General features: G+C 44.6%; 1 protein-coding gene across 1 annotated transcript in view; it reads right to left on the bottom strand.

The window, feature by feature from the left end:
• LOC137335729 (anthrax toxin receptor 1-like) overlaps positions 1 to 4,696 on the bottom strand; it is a 147,749-nt gene extending 143,053 nt beyond the window's left edge. The window contains exon 1 of the mRNA XM_068001045.1: positions 4,232 to 4,696. Within this exon, the coding sequence (XP_067857146.1) occupies positions 4,232 to 4,380 (149 nt within the window). The 5' untranslated portion in view covers positions 4,381 to 4,696. The remainder of the gene's footprint in view (positions 1 to 4,231) is intronic.
• Between the last annotated feature and the right edge of the window lie 19,807 nt (positions 4,697 to 24,503).

The following is a 24,503-nucleotide window of genomic DNA, read 5'->3' as shown; positions in this document are numbered from 1 at the left end:
TACAACAAGTACTAGTAGTAGTAATAATACTACTTCTGCTGCTGCAACAACAACAACAACAACAGCAGCAGCAGCAGCAGCAGCAACAACAACAACAGTCATTTCTACAGCACCTTTTAATGTTAAAAATACCCCAAGGCTCGTCAAAAATGGAAATGCACAGGGAAACGGATTCCGAGCTATGGAGAGAGAGAGATTAGGAGGAGTAACAGAGAGCCTGGTTGAAAAGATGAGTTTTGAGAAGGCTTTGGAAGGAGGCTAGAGAAATGGAGAGGCAAAAGGGTTTAGGAAGGGAATTCCAGAGAGTGAGGCGAAGGCAGCTATGGCGTGACGAAGAAGTGTTTGGAAAACACTGGTTTAGTGAAGAAGAGTTAAGAGGGTCATGTACCATTTGCATCACATGGCAACAAGTTACATCATGCAATGTGTTTGAAACGAAAAGTTTCCCAGACACTTTTTTCTTCTTGGAGACACTGCCCCTTTAAGTGAGGAATAATTATTCTTGTCAAAACTTAGACATTAGACCCAAGATTAGAGTATTGCTTTACTTCAGACTCCACAATTACAACAATATAAATATAATGTAATTACAAAGCAATAACTTCACAATGTGGTAGCCATGTGATGTCCCAAAATCACAGCAGCAATTATATTCTGTGTTTCATTTGCCCTTTGTGTTATAACCACTGCAATCTTCCAGACAGTGCCCAGAAACATTAATAACTTGGCAGTCACTAATAATTCCTGGTCCCGTGCCCAGTTTTACAGTAATAACTGCCTGCCCTGAGGCACAAGTGATGGATTTTTGTGGATAAGTTGGTGTATCTAATATTTTAATTGGCTGATTATTTTACAGTGGGTATGATATGAAGTGTACAGAAGGTTTGCACCATACAAATTAACCAGATCAACCAAAGCTGGCATACCGGTCAATGAAAAGGAAATCCAGAGATGAAGGGCTTGGCAGAGGAATCAATGTGAAAGGGACAGTTGCAACAACGACTTGCATTTACATAATGCTCTACGTGCGTGAAGTGCTCTCTGAGCACTTACAATAGGGAGGACAGGATTATAGTAGACACCATGCATGGGCAATGGGGAACAACAGAAAAGCTGGGATGGGGAAGTGACAGCACAGTCGAAAAGGTCTTTGAAAGTACAGATGGAGGTGGGGTAGAGAGTTCCAGAGGGTAAAACATAATGGTTGAGTGACGTTGCCACATCAGAGAAAGCGAGGGATGGAGAGAAATTCGGGGAAGTGAGGCGTGAAGAGAAATCCAGTGCTAGAGAAGTGGAGTGTGCATATGGGGACATAAGGCAGAAGGAGACCACAAACGTAGGGTGGTGGAAGACCATGGAGAGAGATGAAAACAAGAATGAGAATTTGAATGTTATTTTCAGAACAACTTCCATTGTGCCAAGAATGTACTGAATTGCACTTCCTGTTATTACAACCAGATCCCAACGCAGATCCATAAGGATCTGTCACTTCTAAGCCACGTGCTTTTTCAAGCTGAGAAAGATTAAGTCCAGGAACTGTCCAAAAAAAAAAGAGAAAAATCTGTGCAATTGTCACTGATAGGTCCTGACTCCCCTTACTATCATGGTTTGCAAGGCGGAACTTGGATTGAAATTCAATCCCGTAACTGATCATGGAACAATTAGCCTGACCTGCTCCTCAATGGAACTTCCTGCTCTCAGGAATGCCCTTCAATGGTTGCGCCCGCAGTATCTTTCAGAAGTGGTGTGACACCAGATGGCATGTCCCAAAATCAGGAATTTTGTAGTAACATTTTCCCTTGTGACATATTTTAGCATTGAGACTAGGATGCCAGTTGAATGCCAAATGTCAGCTCACCAGATATTCACATGGGAAAGTTACTATATTTTCTCAGCTGCCCCTCATCCTGACTGATTTTCCATCTCTGGGAATCTGCCACAAACTCTATGATCCAGCCTGCCTTTTTTGTTTTGATAGAGAAGGTTTTAGGGCTGAAGAAAATGGCATTGACTTTTGTATGCTAAGGTCAGTTTGACTTGACCTAGTTTCCATCCCATAGAACTTGTGCAAGGCATACATGCAGGTGAAAACAAAGGCTCACTGACCAGTCTTCTGGGTAGCTGCAGGTTTGCATTCCTCAATATAAATTTGGCATCTCACAAAAAATCCAACTCAAGCCAACTGAAACCAACAGTCTGACCTCCATCAAAATGGCAAATTTCAAAAGGGAGGGCCTCAATCTTAACGTCTCACCTTCAAAAACGTCAAAAAAGGAATAATACAGAGATGAGTGAGGAACTTAGCTCTCCAACAACCTGGGTCCCTTACCCTCTACTAATTAATCTTCATTGTACTTTCTATGAATAAAAATTTTAATCCATATCGCCAATGGGGAGACTAGAGATGCTGGGATTGTTCTTCTTAGAGCGGAGAAGGTTAAGGGGAGATTTAATAGGGGTGTTCAAAATTATGAATGGTTTTAATAGGGTAAATAAGGTGAAACTGTTTCCAGAGATTTAAGATAATTGGCAAAAGAACTAGGGGGGAGATGAGAAAAATTATTTTTATGCAGCGAGCTGTTATGATCTTGAATGCACTGCCTGAAAGGGCGATGGAAGCAGATTCAATAATAACTTTCAAAAAGGAATTAGATATGTTCTTGAAAAGGAAACATTTGCAGGGCTATGGGAAAAGAGCAGGGGAGTGGGACTAATTGGATAGCTCTTTCAAAGAGCCGGCACAGGCATGATGGACTGAATGGCCTCCTTTAGGCTGAATGATTCTATGATTCTTCTATGATTCATGTTTATGGTCCTTAGTAGATCCAAGCAGGGCAAAAACGAGAAAATGAGAGGTGACTATGTGCATGAACATACAGTTCAAACAATAACCTCCGATGGCCAACCTTTTAAACTTGGTGTAGACAACCAAGGATGAGTTTCTTTGTTTATCAACAATGAAGCTTCGACTCATTCTAACTTCAAAATGGAGCGGGTTTGAATCCCAATTCTTTTTTTGCTCCTCGGAGACCCTTTCGCTTGTGAGCACAGTCAAAACTGGGGCAAAGGGGTGGAGGGAACATAGCTTCGAACAGTTTTTAGTGGTCAAAACATGGATTGACAACACTTTGTACTCACAGCACCTCCGAATTCATCTAATGTGGCAAACAGATGTTGAGGAAAAAAACTTGAATAATGAACCATAATATTTAACTACCCCCACAATCACTTGTGTTGGTGCCACAAACCCATAATTATACATAAATATGTTAAGCTTTTATATAGGCATTGTCAGTCTTCAAAAGCATACATCAAGGACACGGTTTTCTCCATGCAGTTTTTAAAAAAATTATACTAAATTCTTATCACAAACCAATGATCATCTAGAGGAAAATGTTTTCTTAACCTTGCATACAGAAGAAACTATATCCTGGAAAATTTGTCATTCTCAATGGTTTTCAATTTCAGCATCGTTCGAGGGAAAGTAAACGGTTTACAAACTCCACATAAATCCGACATAAAACTCTCACGAGGAATGAAACGGGCACTGTTGTACACCTCGCCCGTTCAAAGCATTCCTTCTCTTCAATTCGCGAGTTAAGCAGCCCTTTCATCATTCAGTTAGGTTTTAAGTTTATCTGTGATTGAGTGAGTTTGCTACTTTGGTCCCTGTTGGTTCAACCAATGCATATGATTGGGATTTGACGCATCTGTTTAAACAATAAGTGAAATTTCACCAAGGTTGAATTTATAACTAATTGATCTGATGCAACGCGAAGAGACAGCCACGACTGCGTGCAACAGACGAATCAAAGCTACATTGCATTAATATTTCCATAGTTAAAGAACCGCTGGTTGGAAAAGTCAGAGCTAGAGATATGTTGGCACATCTGGACCGACTGGGGACCTGGTAAAATACCTAACGGGTTGCCAAAACGAACTTTTAACGAGCCAACAATAAACATTGTTTATAAAATAAACCTCTATATAAAATAAGGTTGACAAAAATTTTTACTCGGTTGGCTTACTGTAACTGTAATTCTAATTTTTATTGGTAATTACAACGAACCCGAATATTATCACCCCAAAGTTTGCAAAAATAGCTCAGAAGATAACAATAATTGCAAAACTTTTCAGAAAGTTATACCCCCTCCCCCAAACTGACTATAAATTAGGGTGCAGCGTTAGACAAAGGCATCCTATTGTTGAAGGAAAGTAAATGAATACTCACTTGTCCAAAACAAAGTACAAGTCAAATCCCCCATAGCAGGAAGGGCTGTCATCATTTTCCCCACTCTGACCATGGCAAAGGGAGAAAAAGACTCCGAACAAGATGTACTTGACTATTGCCTCGAAAGCGTTTGGCTTTGAACGTGCCATTATTTCCACAAAGAGAGGGCGATCTTCGAAGGAGGAAGCAAAAACAAGTCTTTCTGCAAGTTTTCACCATCAGCCATCAAGAGTGGGATTGCTACGTCACCCTCGAGCTTTAAGTTGGACAGGCATCAGATTTTTCCCTCTCCCAGCTCCTTCTGCCTGAAGCGCAGTTTTCATCCAATGCCCTCCGACTTGCTTTATTCTCGATAAACAGATCGAGGAGCGCTCCCCCTAAACAAAACACACACAAAAGCACACGAGCAAAACATAAAAATGTTTTGCAGCTTTGTCACAACAGTTACTTGAACTGTAACCGCGCCAGAAGCCAACCACAGTAATTTAAGGAAAAGCTCAAGAGATTTTCGTCTTCACCTAGAACGCCATCCAGTGGCGGAAAGGATTAAATAATCAAGGCACTTTTAAAAGCCAGATCCATCCAGGGCTCTCTGCTGATTTCTCATTACTGAGATGTATAAGGCAGGGTGGAGTCGAGGTAAATTCCCTTCCTTCACCCTGATTCCCACATCAGTTACTTTGAATTATGACACTGGTTGGGATCCTAGGTTATCTGATTTCTTTCAGTCCATCATCACATCTCTATGTGTTGACTCTTTGGCCTGTTAATTCTGTTCCTGTTTAATAATGATGGCACTGTTTTCCTTTGACCAGTTGGTACTGTCTTTCACAAGTTAGGACAGGGATTTGCTGGGAGTGTGTCAACAGTTCACTAAACTTCGACTAATTCAGAGATTGATTGCTATGATTAGTCAACAACTCCATTACGACTGTCCTGCGGCTACCAGGATGGCAGAAGGCGATGGACCTTGTTATTTTTTTGACCAGCAATTCCTATGTTGCACGGGGTCTCTGGAGAAGTGTGAATATTTGCTGGGGTTCCCCACCTAGAAAGGTTTAAGGACTGAACTGGCTTGAGGCCGTAAACCAGAGCTCTCGGGGTAGAAATTGGTATGCATTGCACCCGTTTTTCAGACAAAAATGGGTGCAAAACATACCAATTTAGCAGTGGGACGGCCTGCGCCCAATTTGCACAGGCATTGGTCCCACTGCTAAATTTGTGGGGCCCATTTTTAGGCGTCCGCGTTGATACATTGATTTTTTTTAAATCTAAGAAACTCGAGGAAAAATCAGTGACATTTGAGTTAATGTTCGGGAATTTCATCAGATCTGTTCCTGCAATAACACTGGCACTTCCCAAATGCTGGCTCAACAGTCACTCTCCCCCTTCACAGAGGAACTTTCCCACCCCTCCTCTTCCCCTTCCCCCTCCCCCCAGCAGTTCACACTGGCACATTCTTCCTCCCCCACCGCTCCTGATGCTGACCTGCTGCTCCAGAGGATAGAACTCTGCAGAGGATGAGAATTCCTGATCTTGCAAAACTACTGGGAGAATTCCTGGCCACAACAGCAATCTATCTGGCAGAGCATCAGGGGAATTGGATCAGAGCCAGAAGCAATGCTAAGGTGGAATGGCCGGGAGCTAGAAGCAACATTGTGGGGCAGGGCCAGGAGCATCATTGCATTGCGTATGGCTGGCAACACACCTAGTCCAAATTCATTTTACATAGCAATCTTAGTCAACACAAAGGAGGCTTTCATCCTATCGGTCTGGGCTGGATTCAAATCAAAGGTGAAAGAATAAGGCTGTCTCAACATTTCCAATCACTCAATTGTCATAAACAGATAGCACAGGACCTCGTCACTGCATTCGCCACTCTGCCAGCTTCTGCAGCTGTCTATCCACTGTCCTTCTTCTCCCACAAGGGCAGGCCACCATCTCAGCTTTGGCTTGTCCTGAGACCCATTCCGTCCAAACCAATGATATGAACCTTGATACACATGGCACTGAAAACCTGCCTACTGTAACCTTCTCACCATAACACACTGCTACTACTCCATGGAATCTACTCCTCATGACTCAAGTGTTGGACACCCTATTTTCCCGACTGATGGCTCATTGAGTAAGGAGGATGTTGGCTAACATCCTTCTTGCACCAAACCTCCAAAGGTATCCAACCTCTGCTTTTGTGACTTCAGTGCTCACACACTTGCCAATCCCATGAAACATGCCCCCTCCTCCACAGTGGTTTCCATAATGTGTTAAAGCCACTTCCAGTCTGAGCAATACATCGCTTTGTTTTACCAGAGCAAAGCTATTTTAACAAATATTTAAAATGTGGAAAGTTTGCCTGGCTCACATTTCCATCCACAGAACTGCCCTTTCTTCTTTGATCCCTACTCTTCAGTTCCCTTCTTTTGCAAATCGAACTCAAATCGAATCACACAGCATGCTTCCTACGCCTTACTCTTGAACTGGAGAGCAAGGTTTCCTGGTAGACCAGAAGCTGAGTAACACTGGCATATCTCCAAGTTAAAGACCCTTCACACTGAAGTTGCTTCTGTGCTGTTCTGGAGTCCTGAAAATGCTGTGAATGGGGTTTCTGCCTGTTCTGTTGCAAACTGCACCTCATGTCAGAAACTTGGCAGTGATTGTGACAGTGGCTGGGAAGGTCTCAGCTGCAGAGGGGTTCATGAGGGGGCAAAACTGAGGAACAACTTCTCTCAAATATAAGAACTTAAAGTTGCAATACGAAGAAAATGACTGCTCTTTAGGATGAATAGGACTCAATATAACAAAACTAAACAAGTTTAAATAAATTATGCATAATTCATTTCTTTTGCCTTAGGCTTAACCACAAGCTGGCAAAATCCAACACTGCAACATAGAAGGAATAAAAACTCAACAGGAAAATATTCAACAAAGCAACACAATGAGGCTCCTTCACCAGAACAAATGCACTGAAGTTTAGGGTTCACAGCTGGCGCTGTGTACTGAAGTTGAAGGTCACAGCTGGCGCTGTACACTGAAATTTAGGGTTCACAACTGGAGCTGTGTACTGAAGTTGAAAGTCACAGTTGGAGCTGTGTACTGAAGTTTAAGGTCACAGATGGAGTTGCATACTGACGTTTAAGGTCACAGGTGGAGCTGTGTACTGAAGTTTAAGGTCACAGCTGGAGCTGTGTACTGAAGTTTAAGGTCATGGGTGGAGCTGTGTACTGAAGTTTAGGGTTCACAGATGGAGTTGTGTACTGAAGTTTAGGGTTCACAGATGGAGCTGTTTACTGAAGTTTAGGGTTCACAGATGAAGTTGTGTACTGAAATTTAGGGTTCACAGATGGAGCTGTTTACTTAAGTTTAGGGTTCACAGTTGGAGCTGTGTACTGAAGTTCATAGAATCATAGAATCATAGAAGTTTACAACATGGAAACAGGCCCTTCGGCCCAACATGTCCATGTCGCCCAGTTTATACCACTAAGCTAGTCCCAATTGCCTGCACTTGGCCCACATCCCTCTATACCCATCTTACCCATGTAACTATCCAAATGCTTTTTAAAAGACAAAATTGTACCCGCCTCGACTACTGCCTCTGGCAGCTCGTTCCAGACAATCACCACCCTTTGAGTGAAAAAATTGCCCCTCTGGACCCTTTTGTATCTCTCCCCTCTCACCTTAAATCTATGCCCCCTCGTTAAAGACTCCCCTACCTTTGGGAAAAGATTTTGACTATCTACCTTATCTATGCCCCTCATTATTTTATAGACTTCTATAAGATCACCCCTAAACCTCCTACTCTCCAGGGAAAAAAGTCTCAGTCTATCCAACCTCTCCCTATAAGTCAAACCATCAAGTCCCAGTATCATCCTAGTAAATCTTTTCTGCACTCTTTCTAGTTTAATAATATCCTTTCTATAATAGGGTGACCAGAACTGTACACAGTATTCCAAGTGTGGCCTTACTAATGTCTTGTACAACTTCAACAAGACATCCCAACTCCTGCATTCAATGTTCTGACCAATGAAACCAAGCATGCTGAATGCCTTCTTCACCACCCTATCCACCTGTGACTCCACTTTCAAGGAGCTATGAACCTGTACACCACCAATCTTGGTATCATCTGCAAACTTACTAACCATGCCTCCTAAATTCTCATCCAAATCATTAATATAAATAACAAATAACAGCGGACCCAGCACCGATCCCTGAGGCACACCACTGGTCACAGGCCTCCAGTTTGAAAAACAACCCTCTACAACCACCCTCTGTCTTCTGTCGTCAAGCCAATTTTGTATCCAATTGGCTACCTCACCTTGGATCCCGTGAGATTTAACCTTATGTAACAACCTACCATGCGGTACCTTGTCAAAGGCTTTGCTAAAGTCCATGTAGACCATTTACGGTTGAGAAAGGCATGGATGTTAGGGAACTTGGGGAAATAAATAGTGATGTCTTGAAGAGTGTACATATTACAGAGAGGGAGGTGCTGGAAGTCTTAACGCGCATCAAGGTAGATAAATCTCCGGGACCTGATGAAATGTATCCCAGGACGTTATGGGAGGTTAGGGAGGAAATTGCGGGTCCCCTAGCAGAGATATTTGAATCATCGACAGCTACAGGTGAGGTGCCTGAAGATTGGAGGGTAGCAAATGTTGTGCCTTTGTTTAAGAAGGGCGGCAGGGAAAAGCCTGGGAACTACAGACCGGTGAGCCTGACATCTGTAGTGGGTAAGTTGTTAGAGGGTATTCTGAGAGACAGGATCTACAGGCATTTGGAGAGGCAGGGACTGATTAGGAACAGTCAGCATGGTTTTGTGAGAGGAAAATCATGTTTCACGAATTTGATTGAGTTTTTTGAAGGGGTAACCAAGAAGATAGACGAGGGCTGTGTAGTAGGGTTCACAGTTGGAGCTGTGTACTGAAGTTTAGGGTTCACAGCTGGCGCTGTGCACTGAAGTTCATAGAATCATAGAAGTTTACAACATGGAAACAGGCCCTTCGGCCCAACATGTCCATGTCGCCCAGTTTATACCACTAAGCTAGTCCCAATTGCCTGCACTTGGCCCACATCCCTCTATACGCGTTGCGAAATATTCATTTAGTATCTCACCCATCTCTTGTGGTTCCGCACATAGATGATCTTGTTGATCCTTAAGAGGCCCTACTCTCTCCCTAGTTACTCTTTTGCCCTTTATGTATTTGTAGAAGCTCTTTGGATTCTCCTTTGCCTTATCTGCCAAAGCAATCTCATGTCCCCTTTTTGCCCTCCTGATTTCTCTCTTAACTCTACTCCGGCAATCTCTATACTCTTCAAGGGATCCACTTGATCCCAGCTGCCTATGCATGTCATATTCCTTCTTCTTTTTGACTAGGGCCTCAATCTCCCGAGTCATCCAAGGTTCCTTACTTCTACCAGCCTTGCCCTTCACTTTATAAGGAATGTGCTTATCCTGAACCCTGGTTAACACACTTTTGAAAGCCTCCCACTTACCAGACGTCCCTTTGCCTGCCAACAGACTCTCCCAATCAACTTCTGAAAGTTCCTGTCTAATACCATCAAAATTGGCCTTTCCCCAATTTAGAATTTTAACTTTTGGGCCAGACCTATCCTTCTCCATAGCGATCTTAAAACTAATGGATTTATGATCACTGGTCCCAAAGTGATCCCTCACTAACACTTCTGTCACCTGCCCTTCCTTATTTCCCAAGAGGAGGTCAAGTTTTGCCCCCTCTCTCGTCGGGCCATCCACATACTGAATGAGAAATTCCTCCTGAATACACTCAACAAATTTCTCTCCATCCAAGCCCCTAATGCTATGGCTGTCCCAGTCAATGTTGGGAAAGTTAAAGTCCCCTACTATTACCACCCTATTTTTCTTGCAGCTGTCTGTAATCTCCTTACATATTTGCTCCTCAATTTCCCGTTGACTATTTGGGGGTCTGTAGTACAATCCTATCAAAGTGATCTCTCCCTTCTTATTTTTCAGTTCTACCCAGCACTGTGCACTGAAGTTGAAGGTCACAGCTGGCGCTGTGCACTGAAGTTGAAGGTCACAGCTGGCGCTGTGCACTGAAGTTGAAGGTCACAGCTGGTGCTGTGCACTGAAGTTGAAGGTCACAGCTGGCGCTGTGCACTGAAGTTGAAGGTCACAGCTGGCGCTGTGCACTGAAGTTGAAGGTCACAGCTGGTGCTGTGCACTGAAGTTGAAAGTCACAGCTGGTGCTGTGTACCGAAGTTGAAGGTCACAGCTGGTGCTGTGTACTGAAGTTGAAGGTCACAGCTGGCGCTGTGCACTGAAGTTTAGGGTTCACAGCTGGTGCTGTGCACTGAAGTTGAAGGTCACAGCTGGTGCTGTGCACTGAAGTTTAGAGTTCACAGCTGGTGCTGTGTACTGAAGTTGAAGGTCACAGCTGGTGCTGTGCACTGAAGTTGAAAGTCACAGCTGGTGCTGTGCACTGAAGTTGAAAGTCACAGCTGGTGCTGTGCACTGAAGTTGAAGGTCACAGCTGGTGCTGTGCACTGAAGTTGAAGGTCACAGCTGGTGCTGTGTACTGAAGTTGAAGGTCACAGCTGGATAAGGATCAGGGCTCAAGACTTACTAACCCATTAAATGTGTAATTTTTCACTCATGAAATTCTTCTCTGCCTGGTTCTCCAAAACAGCTGCTAACTGATTCCTCTAGTGAGTGCACCAGTGTTTAAGAAGCGTAGTCTATCTTTTGGAAGGAGAGTGAGTAGGGGCCACAAGCCATATAAAGACCTCAATAAGCCTCACTGAGTGTGTTCTGATGAGACCTTGCTGTTTTTTCTTTATTCGTTCGTGGGATGTGGGCATCACTGCCGAGGCTAGCATTTGTTGCCCATCCCTAATTGCCCTCGAGAAGGTGGTGGTGAGTCGCCTTCTTGAACCGCTGCAGTCCGTGTGGTGAAGGTTCTCCCACAGTGCTGTTAGGAAGGGAGTTCCAGGATTTTGACCCAGCGACGATGAAGGAAAGGCGATATATTTCCAAGTCGGGATGGTGTGTGACTTGGAGGGGAACGTGCAGGTAGTGTTGTTCCCATGTGCCTGCTGCTCTTGTCCTTCTAGGTGGTAGAGGCCGCGGGTTTGGGAGGTGCTGTCGAAGAAGCCTTGGCGAGTTGCTGCAGTGCATCCTGTGGATGGTACACACTGCAGCCACAGTGTGCCGGTGGTGGAGGGAGTGAATACTTAAGGTGGGGGATGGGGTGCCAATCAAGTGGTCTGCTTTGTCCTGGATGGTGTCGAGCTTCTTGAGTGTTGTTGGAGCTGCACTCATCCAAGCATGTAGAGAGTATTCCATCACACTCCTGATTTGTAACTTGTAGATGGTGGAAGGGTTTTGGAGAGTCAGGAGGTGAGTCACTCACCGCAGAATACCCAGCCTCTGACCTGCTCTTGTAGCCACAGTATTTATATGGCTGGTCCAGTTAAGTTTCTGGTCAATGGTGACCCTCAGGATGTTGATGATGGGGGATTCGGTGATGGTAATGCCGTTGAATGTCAAGGGGAGGCGGTTAGACTCTCTCTTGTTGGAGATGGTCATTGCCTGGCGCTTGTTTGGCGCGAATGTTATTTGCCAATTATCAGCCCAAGCCTGGATGTTGTCCAGGTCTTGCTGCATGCGGGCACGGACTGCTTCATTACCTGAGGGGTTGTGAATGGAACTGAACACTGTGCAATCATCAGCGACCATCCTCATTTTTTGACCTTATGATGGAGGGAAGGTCATTGATGAAGCAGCTGAAGATGGTTGGGCCGAGGACACTGCCCTGAGGAACTCCTGGGGCTGAGATGATTGGCCTCCAACAACCACTACCATCTTCCTTTGTGCTAGGTATGACTCCAACCACTGGAGAGTTTCCCCCTGATTCCCAGTGACTTCAATTATACTAGGACTCCTTGGTGCCACACTCAGTCAAATGCTGCCTTGATGTCAAGGGCAGTCACTCTCACCTCACCTCTGGAATTCATCTCTTTTGTCCATGTTTGTACCAAGGCTGTAATGAGGTCTGGAGCCGAGTGGTCCTGACGGAACCCAAACTGAGCATCGGTGAGCAGGTTATTGGTGAGTAAGTGCTGCTTGATAGCACTGTCGACGACACCTTCCATCACTTTGCTGATGATTGAGAATAGACTGATGGGGCGGTAATTGGCCGGATTGGATTTGTCCTGCTTTTTGTGGACAGGACATACCCGGGCAATTTTCCCAGGGTACATGCCAGTGTTGTAGCTGTACTGGAACAGTTTGGCTAGAGGTGCGGCTAGTTCTGGAGCACAAGTCTTCAGCACTACAGCCGGGATGTTGTCGGGACCCATAGCCTTTGCTGTTTCCAGTGCACTCAACCGTTTCTTGATATCACGTGGAGTGAATCGAATTGGCTGAAGACTGGCTTCTGTGATGGTGGGGCTATCTGGAGGAGGCCGAGATGGATCATTCACTCGGCACTTCTGGCTGAAGATGATTGCAAACGCTTCAGCCTTGTCTTTTGCACTCACGTGCTGGACTCTGCCATCATTGAGGATGGGGATGTTTACAGAGCCTCCTCCTCCCATTAGTTGTTTAATTGTCAACCACCATTCACGACTGGACGTGGCAGCACTGAAGAGCTTTGATCTGATCCGTTGATTGTGGAATCGCTTAGCTCTGTCTAAAGCATGTTGCTTCTGCTGTTTAACATGCATGTAGTCCTGAGTTGTAGCTTCACCAGGTTGGCACCTCATTTTTAGGTACACCTGGTGCTGCTCCTGGCATGCTCTTCTACACTCCTTATTGAACCAGGATTGATCCCCTGGCTTGTTGGTAATGGTAGAGTGAGGAATATGCCAGGCCATGAGATCACAGACTGTGCTGGAATACAATTCTGCTGAAGGCCCACAGCGCCTCATGGATGCCCAGTTTTGAGTTGCTAGATCTGTTCTGAATCTATCCCATTTAGCACGGTGGCAGTGCCACGCAACACGTTGGATGGTGTCCTCAGTGCGAAGACTTCATCTCCACGAGGACTGTGCGGTGGTCACTTCTGCCAATACTGTCATGGACAGATGCATCTGCGACAGGTAGATTGGTGAGGACAAGGTCAAGTAGGTTTTTCCCTCGTGTTGGTTCGCTCACCACCTGCCGCAGGCCCAGTCTGGCAGCTATGTCCTTTCGGTTTCGGTCAGTAGTGGTGCTGGACATTGAAGTCCCCCACCCAGAGTACATTCTGTGCCCATGCTACCCTCAGTGCTTCCTCCAAGTGGTGCTCAACATGGAGGAGGACTGATTCATCAGCTGAGGGAGGACGGTTGTTGGTAATCAGCAGGAGGTTGCCTTGCCCATGTTTGACCTGATGCCATGAGATTTCATGGGGTCCGGAGTCAATGTTGAGGACTCCCAGGGCCACTCCCTCCTGACTGTATATCACTGTACCGCCACCTCTGGTCCGTCTGTCCTGTCGGTGGAACAGGACATACCCAGGGATGGTGATGGAAGAGTCTGAGACGTTGGCTGAAAGGTATGATTCTGTGAGTATGGCTGTGTCAGGCTGTTGCTTGACTAGTCTGTGGGACAGCTCTCCCAATTTTGGCACAAGTCCCCAGATGTTAGTGAGGAGGACTTTGCAGGGTCGACTGGGCTTGGTTTGCCTTTGTCGTGTCCAGTGCCTAGTGGTCTGATGCCCGGTGATCCGGTTTTATTCTTATTATGACTTTTTTTTAAGCGAGATTGTACAACTGAGTGGCTTGCTGGGCCATTTCAGAGGGCAATTAAGAATTAACCACATTACTGTGGGTCTGGAGTCACATATGGGCCAGACCGGATAAGGATGGCAGGTTTCCTTCCCAAAAGGACATTAGTGAACCAGATGGGTTTTTACGACAATCTGGTAGTTTCATGGCCACCATTACTGATACTAGTTTTTTTAATTCCAGATTTTTTTATTTAATTAATTGAATTTAAATTCCCCATTATTTGAACTCATGACTCCAGATTATTAGTCCAGGCCTCTGGATTACTAGTCCAGTAACATAACCACTACGCTACTGTACCCATTTATGCAATCAATGTTCGCACTGAACATTTCAAAGTCGGGAAAATAATTGTTTGGATTCACGGCAAAGTTTCTTCTCCTACACCTTGACAATCAGCCTTCACCACAACCTCAGAAGGTCACAAGTTCCCACACCGACCATCATTATGGTCCTCTGCGTGAAATTTGCTGCCAAACTTTGGCCACTTTTGTATCATGGACGCACACTCACAAATAGTGTTGAAACTGTCCAAATTTACTTCAAGTGCAACCCTCACAGGTCACAGATAGAGGAAACTTTCATCCCAGCAGCCTGGCTTGGATTCAGACCAAGGTCCTGTGCTAAAAGTGCAGTTTGTCTCGTATCACACCACCCTGTCCCTGGCTTCTCTTCATGTGAATCTGGATGAAACACAACTCTGAATGTAAAATGTGTCTTTGTTGTTTTTTCCACGCGGTAACTGACTCCTGCCTCTGTTAGGTTTGCTTGTAAATGGCTTAATTCTCCACACTCTGTATTTTTTCGCCTTTCAATTCAGACTCCTTAAAGAATTCATCTTTCCAACACTTGGGGAAAAAATAGTAATTTCAGAAATGGACTCAAGATCCAGTATCTTGGATTCCCATTGAATTGCCTGGTGCAACTTCAAACTTAAAACCTTTTGATGTGTATGTGACCTGCAATGGCTCCCAGTCCGGCAACACCACGATTTTAAAATTCACATCCTTGTTTTCAAATCCCTCCATGGCCCTGCTCCTCCCTACCTGTTGCTTCCTCCAACCCTCCGAGATCTCTACGCTCCTCCAATTCTGGCCTCTTGCGCATCCCCAATTTTAATCGCTCCACCATTGGTGGCCGTGCCTTCAGCTGCCTAGGCCCTAAGCTCTGGAATTCCCTCCCTAAATCTCTCCACCTCTCTCTTCTCCTTTAAGACCCTCCTTAAAACCCACCTCTTTGACCAAGCTGTTGGTCACCTGTCCTAATATCTCCTTATGTGACTCAGTGTCAAATTTTGTTTGATAATCGCACCTGTGAAATGCCTTGGGATGTTTTACTATGTTAAAGGTGCTGTATAAATGCAAGTGGTGGTGGTGGATGATTGTACAGCATTGTTCCTTTAATTGGATACTTAGAGATTAGGAAGGAGTGGAATCCATCCACACAGAGAGAGACTGCAGACGACAGCAAACTTAATCTCAACACGTACAGTCGTCAATGGAATGATTTTTAATTTTTGGCAATTCTAAAACAGACCTGTGGTAGGAACTTTTAAGTGTTGCTCACCTGCCTGGGCATAATTCCCTCTTCTCTGACAGAAAGTGGAAAAGAGCAGACAGTGATTTATGTTCCTTCAGGTACCGAACCGCAGCCCGAGCCACGACATCAAATCCCTGATAAAGTGAAAGCTGCTGTCCTGCCAAGTCTGTGGGGAAGAGTTGCTGATTGGCAACATTCTCTTCTCGGTAGATAGCTGACTGCCGAAGAAAGCATGCACGTGTCCAAGGCTGGACGTAGCCAGGCGAGGTAAGCCAGCCCATTCTAAACAGCGAGACCAGGGTAAAACTTCCCTGATGGTTCAGTGGGTAAATGTACCTCTCAGTGTGGTGTTGAACCATGCAGACTACAAGTGCTCCAGGTTCATCCCTTGGTTTGTGCTGTGTTAGCTGCTCTTTCTTGTGGCAGGCATGGGGTTGCTGCGATTGACCTGTGCATTCCCAGGCTATGGACAGAAAAAAATCAGTGTAGGTTTCCACTGGTAATTGCTATCCAGTAACTTCAGCTGGAAAATGCCTATGTGTAGATGTGGGGGGAAAGAACAAGATCGGACTCATTATGATGCCCACTGCTTGAATGGCTTGTCAATACTCAACTTTCCAGGCCTTGCCCAAGAATGGCTACTTTGGCAAAGCACTGGTCAAGTGTCAGTGACTGCGAATCTGTACTGCCACATGTCACTTGATTATCACAATCATAATTTCACTACCATAGCTCATTAGATTTTCCAAGCTGTGGCTCCATACCTACACTGTCACAGGTCAGCACTAACTGCACTGCCATGGGTAATGATGCAGTCACAGCTATGAATAAGAACAACATGGGATTCCAGTGTCCCTTCCTGGAGAAGACGGTAAAACATGGGGTGCATCATTTTAAGCATCTGACTTTGAATTACAATGGCATTTTCTAAGTAATTCAGATAAATGTGTGTTTGTCCTTTTTGTGTTTGATATTTTGATGGCACAGCAGCTGAGTCTGGGTGAATCATGAGTAATAGGAAAATAAAAACCCTGGAAGCAATGAGGGACACCATTACACAACTCTGATTAACCCCATTCTCTTGGATAATATGTGCATATATGAAATGTTTCTATCTTTCTGCTTTAAACTAGTCAGAGGGCAGCACAAGCAAATATTTAAATATAGAATTCTTTTGAATGAAACACACAAAAATAACTTTTATTCAGTTACAGGGTAACAATTTCAGAAGAATTCTGAATGTGATCATGCCTTCAAAGAGATGAGCGGCAGCCTGAACGGAGACACGCAGAGATAGATTTAAGACAGAAATGCTTCTGTTCTTCCACCTGGGATATTTCATTGAAATTAAAAATTGGGAGCGAATTATTTGTTTGTTGAAGTTGAGACAGCACAAAATTTAGAAATCAAGGAACAGCTCAGCGCCAGTGATCACAAACTTGATACTTTGGCACAAGTGGAAGTGAGAGATAGTAAGGACAGATAGACAGGAAAACTGACTTTAAAGCCATAGAATTCAAAATGGGGAAATAAAATGGAAAAAAAATTACCAGGGGCAAAAAACAAAAACAATGGAATTACACTTGAGGATATACCATACATGACACACATTAGGTACACACTATTTCAAAGTACAGGATTAATATCAAACCCTGTATCAAAATAGCATGCAAATATTTAGGAAACATAAAACAACAATAATGGTGAATATTTATACCTAAATTAAAAACTGTTCAAAATGATCATCTGCAATGAAAAATGAAAATTGGAAGGAATTAAAAGATTTTGTCGATTTGTTCTGGTTGGTAACAAAGAATGAATCAGAGCCCTTTTCGAATAAGAAAAGTAGGTGGTTGGGTTTTCAACCTCCTGGTGATTGCATTCATGTTCATGGGGAGAACAGGAATTAGTGATGAAAGGTTGCTGGAGTATAAAAAGTATTGGTGAAACAACAGGACCAGATGGAATGCATCCAAGAATATTTGAAGAAGTGAGGATATAAGTTGGGAGAACTGTGCTGAAATTACTTTACAGCGTCTTAAGTGCAGGGTTAGTTCCAGAAGATTTGAAAACAGTTAGTGTTCAAAACCTGCCTAATGACAGCCTGTGGCAAAGAAAGCAACTCAAGGCCATTTAACGAGAGGAAAGGCAATCATTTCGAGCCAACTGCTTTATGAATGGTGGGTCATAAAATTCTTTGAGGATGAAAAGGAACTGTAGGAAATGTGATGGGCTTTGGGAATCTGGAAGGCATTTGATGAAGAGACTTGTGGTTGAAATGAAAGCTCTTTGAATGAAAGACAAAGTATGTTGGATAACAGGAAACAAAAACTAATGATTCACTGATGGTAATTCTAATTGAACAACTGTGACTAATGAGGGATCTTCCCCAGGACCACTTCTGTTTACAATATTCATAAATCAACTGGACGAAGATATTTAAACTAAAATCTGTAAGTTTGGAATTGATGCCAAGTTGTGTTTGGAAATGATATTTGGAGGAAAAGGATAACATTCAAATAGGTTTACATCAATAATTGGGAAAGCAAATCCTAAATGGAGTTAATGTTCAGAAAAGGAAATTAATGCATATTAGTACTGAAGCAAGCACATATAAGCATAGAAATTACTGGCAGACAGTGGAATGCCATATGAATGTGTAAAGTGTTTGTCCAATAATGTTGATACAGTAATTTCTAGCCTATAATTTCAACATGAAAAGTGTTTTGCTAAGGAGAATCAGGAAAAAGATCCAGTATAAGAATCAACTTGGTGTGTTGCTATAGTAACAGATGATCAGCAGAAACAATGGCCCATAAAATAGACCTATAAGGTACATACAGAAGGAAGTAACCAAAACGCCATGGAAACATTGGTATGGAGTACTCTGAGCTGCTGTACATATGAACAGATGAAAAGATACAGAAGCAGTGAAAAGAATTCAGGGAAAACAGGAAGGATGATTTCAGGTTTCAGATCACAGAGCGAGAAAGGAAAGTGAAGGAAACTAAATCTATTCTTGTAAACAATTTTACAACACCAAGTTATAGTCCAACAAATTTATTTTAAATTCCACAAGCTTTCGGAGGCTTCCTCCTTCCTCAGGTGAATGGTGTGGAAATTACATTTTCGAATCCTTCGCATTTGAAAATCACAGAACAATGCCTGGTGATTACTGCCCGTTGCCAAGGCAATCACAGTGAGCAGACAGAAAGGTGTCACCTAAAAGGTCACCGAATATACAAACCCCCAAAGAAAAAGAAAGAGAGAGAGAGAGAGAGAAGGAAGACAGTCAATGAACCGTTATATTAAAAACAGATAACATTTGTTCGCTGGTGGGGTTACGTGTAGTGTGACATGAACCCAAGATCCCGGTTGAGGCCGTCCTCATGGGTGCAGAACTTGGCTATCAATTTCTGCTCGACGATTTTGCGTTGTCGTGTGTCTCGAAGGCCGCCTTGGAGTATGCTTACCCGAAGGTCGGTGGCTGAATGTCCATGACTGCTGAAGTGTTCCCCGACAGGGAGAGAACCCTCCTGTTTGGCGATTGTTGCGCGGTGTCCGTTCATCCGTTGTCGCAGCGTCTGCATGGTCTCGCCAATGTACCATGCTCTGGGGCATCCTTTCCTGCAACGTATGAGGTAGACAACGTTGGCCGAGTCACAGGAGTATGAACCGTGCACCTGGTGGGTGGTGTCCTCTCGTGTGATGGTGGTATCTGTGTCGATGATCTGGCATGTCTTGCAGAGGTTACCGTGGCAGGGTTGTGTGGTGTCGTGGATGCTGTTCTCCTGAAAGCTGGGTAATTTGCTGCGAACGATGGTTTGTTTGAGGTTGGGTGGCTGTTTAAAGGCGAGTAGTGGAGGTGTGGGGATGGCCATAGCGAGGTGTTCGTCATCATTGATGACATGTTGAAGGCTGCGGAGAACATGGCGTAGTTTCTCCGCTCCGGGGAAGTACTGGACGACGAAGGGTACTCTGTTGGTTGCGTCCCGTGTTAGTCTTCTGAGGAGGTCTATGCGATTTTTCGCTGTGGCCCGTCGGAACTGTCGATCGATGAGTCGAGCATCATATCCCGTTCTTACTAGGGCGTCTGTCAGCGTCTGTAGGTGTCCATCGCGTTCCTCCTCGTCTGAGCAGACCCTGTGTATTCGCAGGGCTTGTCCATAGGGGATGGCCTCTTTGACGTGGTTAGGGTGGAAGCTGGAAAAGTGGAGCATCGTAAGGTTGTCCGTGGGCTTGCGGTAGAGTGAAGTGCTGAGGTGCCCGTCTTTGATGGAGATTCGTGTGTCCAAGAAAGAAACTGATTCTGAGGAGTAGTCCATGGTGAGCTTGATGGTGGGATGGAACTTGTTGATGTTATCGTGTAGTCTCTTTAGTGATTCCTCACCGTGGGTCCATAGAAAGAAAATGTCATCGATGTATCTGGTGTATAGTGTTGGTTGGAGGTCCTGTGCAGTGAAGAAGTCCCGCTCGAACTTGTGCATGAAAATGTTGGCGTATTGGGGTGCGAATTTGGTCCCCATGGCTGTTCCGTGTGTTTGGGTAAAGAACTGGTTATTGAAGGTGAAGACATTGTGATCCAGGATGAAGCAGATGAGTTGTAGGATGGCGTCTGGAGATTGGCTGTTGTTGGTGTTGAGTATTGATGCTGTCGCAGCGATGCCGTCATCGTGGGGGATACTGGTGTAGAGTGCCGAGACGTCCATCGTGGTGAGAAGTGTTCCTGGTTCAACAGGTCCGTGGGTACTGAGTTTTTGTAGAAAGTCTGTCGTGTCGCGACAGAAGCTGGGGGTTCCCTGGACGATGGGTTTCAGGATGCCCTCGATGTATCCAGAGAGGTTCCCACATAGGGTTCCGTTGCCTGATACGATAGGACGTCCGGTGTGTGTTGGCTTTGTGTATCTTTGGGAGGCAGTAGAAGTCTCCCACGCGGGGAGTACGTGGGATGAGAGTGCGTAGGATGTTTTGAAGGTCTGGATCGAAGGTCTTGATCAGTTTGTTGAGCTGATGGGTGTGTTCTTTGGTCGGGTCTGTGGGTAACCGTCTGTAGTGTTCCTGGTTGTCCAGTTGTCGGTATGCTTCTTTGCAATAGTCCGTTCTGTTCTGTCTGACGATGGCTCCTCCTTTGTCCGCTGGTTTGATGACGATGTTGCGGTTGGTCTTGAGAGCTTTGATGGCGTTGCGTTGTGCTCGGGTGACATTCTGGACTGTCTTCCGAGTGCGGCTGATGAATCTGGCATAGACGCATTTCCTGACAGCTTGAGCATACATGTCAAGCTGAGGGCAGCGACCCTCTGGAGGAGTCCAGTGAGACTCTTTCCTCTTCGGTTGCTGTACCGCGGATCCCTCTGTCTGCTGTTCCGGATCGTTGATTGTCTCATTGGGTTCGCTGCTGAAATCTTGGGGTTTGTGGTAGAATTCCCGGAGCCTCATTCTCCTGATGAATTCCTCTGTGTCTGCCGCGAGACTAGTGGGGTCCATTTTGGTAGTGGGGCAGAAATTGAGCCCTCGGCTGAGAACTTCGATTTTGTCTGGTTGAAGGGTGTGGTCGGACAAATTCTCCCACGCGGGGAGTCCCACGTACTCCCCGCGTGGGAGACTTCTACTGCCTCCCAAAGACACACAAAGCCAACACATCCGGACGTCCTATCGTATCAGGCAACGGAACCCTGTGTGAGAACCTCTCTGGATACATCGAGGGCATCCTGAAACCCATCGTCCAGGGAACCCCCAGCTTCTGTTGCGACACTACAGACTTTCTACAAAAACTCAGTACCCACGGACCTGTTGAACCAGGAACACTTCTCACCACGATGGACGTCTCGGCACTCTACACCAGTATCCCCCACGATGACGGCATCGCTGTGACAGCATCAATACTCAACACCAACAACAGCCAATCTCCAGACGCCATCCTACAACCCATCCGCTTCATCCTGGATCACAATGTCTTCACCTTCAATAACCAGTTCTTTACCCAAACACACGGAACAGCCATGGGGACCAAATTCGCACCCCAATACGCCAACATTTTCATGCACAAGTTCGAGCAGGACTTCTTCACTGCACAGGACCTCCAACCAACACTATACACCAGATACATCGATGATTTTCTTTCTATGGACCCACGGTGAGGAATCACTGAAGAGACTACACGATAACATCAACAAGTTCCATCCCACCATCAAGCTCACCATGGACTACTCCTCAGAATCAGTTTCTTTCTTGGACACACGAATCTCCATCAAAGACGGGCACCTCAGCACCTCACTCTACCGCAAGCCCACGGACAACCTCACGTTGCTCCACTTTTCCAGCTTCCACCCTAACCACGTCAAAGAGGCCATCCCCTATGGACAGGCCCTGCGAATACACAGGGTCTGCTCAGATGAGGAGGAACGCGATGGACACCTACAGACGCTGAAAGACGCCCTAGTAAGAACGGGATATGATGCTCGACTCATCGATCGACAGTTCCGACGGGCCACAGCGAAAAATCGCAGTCATGGACATTCAGCCACCGACCTTCGGGTAAGCATACTCCAAGGCGGCCTTCGAGACACACGACAACGCAAAATCGTCGAGCAGAAATTGATAGCCAAGTTCCGCACCCATGAGGACGGCCTCAACCGGGATCTTGGGTTCATGTCACACTACACATAACCCCACCAGCGAACAAATGTTATCTGTTTTTAATATAACGGGTCATTGACTGTCTTCCTTCTCTCTCTCTCTCTCTTTTTTTTTTCTTTGGGGGTTTGTATATTCGGTGGCCTTTTAGGTGACACCTTTCTGTCTGCTCACTGCGATTGCCTTGGCAACGGGCAGTAATCACCAGGCATTGTTCTGTGATTTTCAAATGCGAAGGATTCGAAAATTTCATTTCCACACCGTTCACCTGAGGAAGGAGGAAGCCTCCGAAAGCTTGTGGAATTTAAAATAAATTTGTTGGACTATAACTTGGTGTTGTAAAATTGTTTACAATTGTCAACCCCAGTCCATCACCGGCATCTCCACATCAAATCTATTCTTGGCAGTAAAAGGAAATCCAACCTTTTCATATCATTCACATTCACCTGAATGATGGATGTCTGCCTAAACAAGCCTTGTTCTGGCAGCTCAGGAGAAGGAGGTGTACTTGGCAGAGCTCAGGATGTCACTTCATTATTATGCTATAGACCATCTGAGGTCCAGGAAAGATTAAAATTACGGCAAAACAACTTTTAAGATAATGAGTTGATTGAATAAGTTGGAGGTGGGGAGGTGTTTAATGAAAAAGTAGGACAGAAGGAGTAGAGGACATGGCAATAAAACCAATCATAGTTTAAAGGACATCTCACTTACCCTGGGAGTTGTAAACCTCTGGAATGAACCTCTGGAATGAGCTACCACTTTAGTGCAGCAAATACTGACTCTTGGAGCATTCTAAAAGGAATTAGATCAATTCCCATTTCAGCAGGAAGCAGAGGCATATGGGACTGAAACAGAAAAGAATAACCTGATCAGATCAGGTCCTGAAAGTGGAGCTGTTGATCGGGTGAGCTGCACTGTCTTTTCCTGCACTGTTGTGTTTTGTTTTTTTTTGCCAAAATTTATTTTGCTCCTCATTTCCCGAGTGGATTGTTCCATTGATGGTGACAATAGTAGAATATTCCTATTAGTTCAACTTTTGACATTAACCAGTGGGATGGTTCATATGAAAAAAGGAGAGCAAAATAACTTCGGCAACTGTGTTTGGGACCTTGAGCAGTCTGAAGGTTAGTTTTAAACGATGGACATCCTGATGCACTGTCTGTGTGTATACTTAAAAAAAATCAAATAGAAAAGCTTCAGCATGTGAAGGATCTAGTCACAATAAAAATAGTAAAAGTATTGTATTTTCCAGCAAATATTTCCAAATCTGTTGGTGCCTAATGGTACCATTATATTCTCTTCCATGAGAGCTGTATACATGGCTAACATTTTTTACTGTCAAGTCATGTTAATTGGGCTATAATTAATGGTTCATCAATTGACTCTCTCTCTTCCATGATATCAGGGGCAGGGATTCCCCATGGCTTTCTCCTCTCTCCCTTTACATATCAGTGGCCTTGTCCACTTATTATCCAACCCCATTAATTCCTTTGCTGATGATTCCATTCATCAACTTCCCTCAGAACACGCCATCTCCATTTATTCTCTGTCTTCTACCATACCCTTTCAATAAGGCAAAGAAAATCTTTCTCTCAGTTCTTCAAACAAAGTCTCTTTATGTCTCTTGTAACTCCAACACTCATTTTGATGGCAAGATCTTGATATTTTTGATAGCTGTTCAGTCCATTATCAATTGCCACTTTGGGTCTTGCTATCCCCTCTGATCTCAAAGGAATTCTCACATCTCCCCTATCGCTAAAGCTGCCTCTGGAAGCTCTGTTTCCCCTTTTGTGCCAAACCCTTCTTTCCCCATCAGCTCTTAAACTCTTTGTATAAAACCCAAATATTACTCCCATACTCTAGATCCTTCACCCCTCTCATATTCCTGGACATGATGCAAGAAAACTTAGCATCCAATTAACGACTCTTTTCTCATCCCTAGCCTCCAACTTCTCTCTCTCCTTTGTTTCCTTCTTTTTCTCTTCGTCGTGCAACTCCTCTTGTCTCATTCTATACTAGTAGGGCGTTTGTTGCTCTGAACTTTTCTCTCCTGTTCCTTCTAAGCTCCAAATGCATCATCCAACATGCATTTGCTCCTCATTGCATCCTCACTGTGCTGAAATAAAGACTTGTAGAACAGTCTCCGCATCCATCTCATTCTTTCCCAGAACCTCGAAATGAGAACTGCTTTCCTCCCTCAGTCGTCCCTTCCCCCTATAGCTTTTAAAATCTACGCTCGATGTTACTTATTTACCGCTTTTTGATTTTTCTGATCTTATCTTTTACTCTTTTCAACCTCTTTCAACAACAGCTACTTGTAAATATATAGCGCCTTCAAGGTAGCAAAACATCC

This window comes from Heptranchias perlo, chromosome 20 (genome assembly GCF_035084215.1).
Source record: "Heptranchias perlo isolate sHepPer1 chromosome 20, sHepPer1.hap1, whole genome shotgun sequence".
NCBI classification, from domain to species: Eukaryota; Metazoa; Chordata; class Chondrichthyes; order Hexanchiformes; family Hexanchidae; genus Heptranchias; species Heptranchias perlo.
This window is presented reverse-complemented; position numbering and strand designations above follow the sequence as displayed.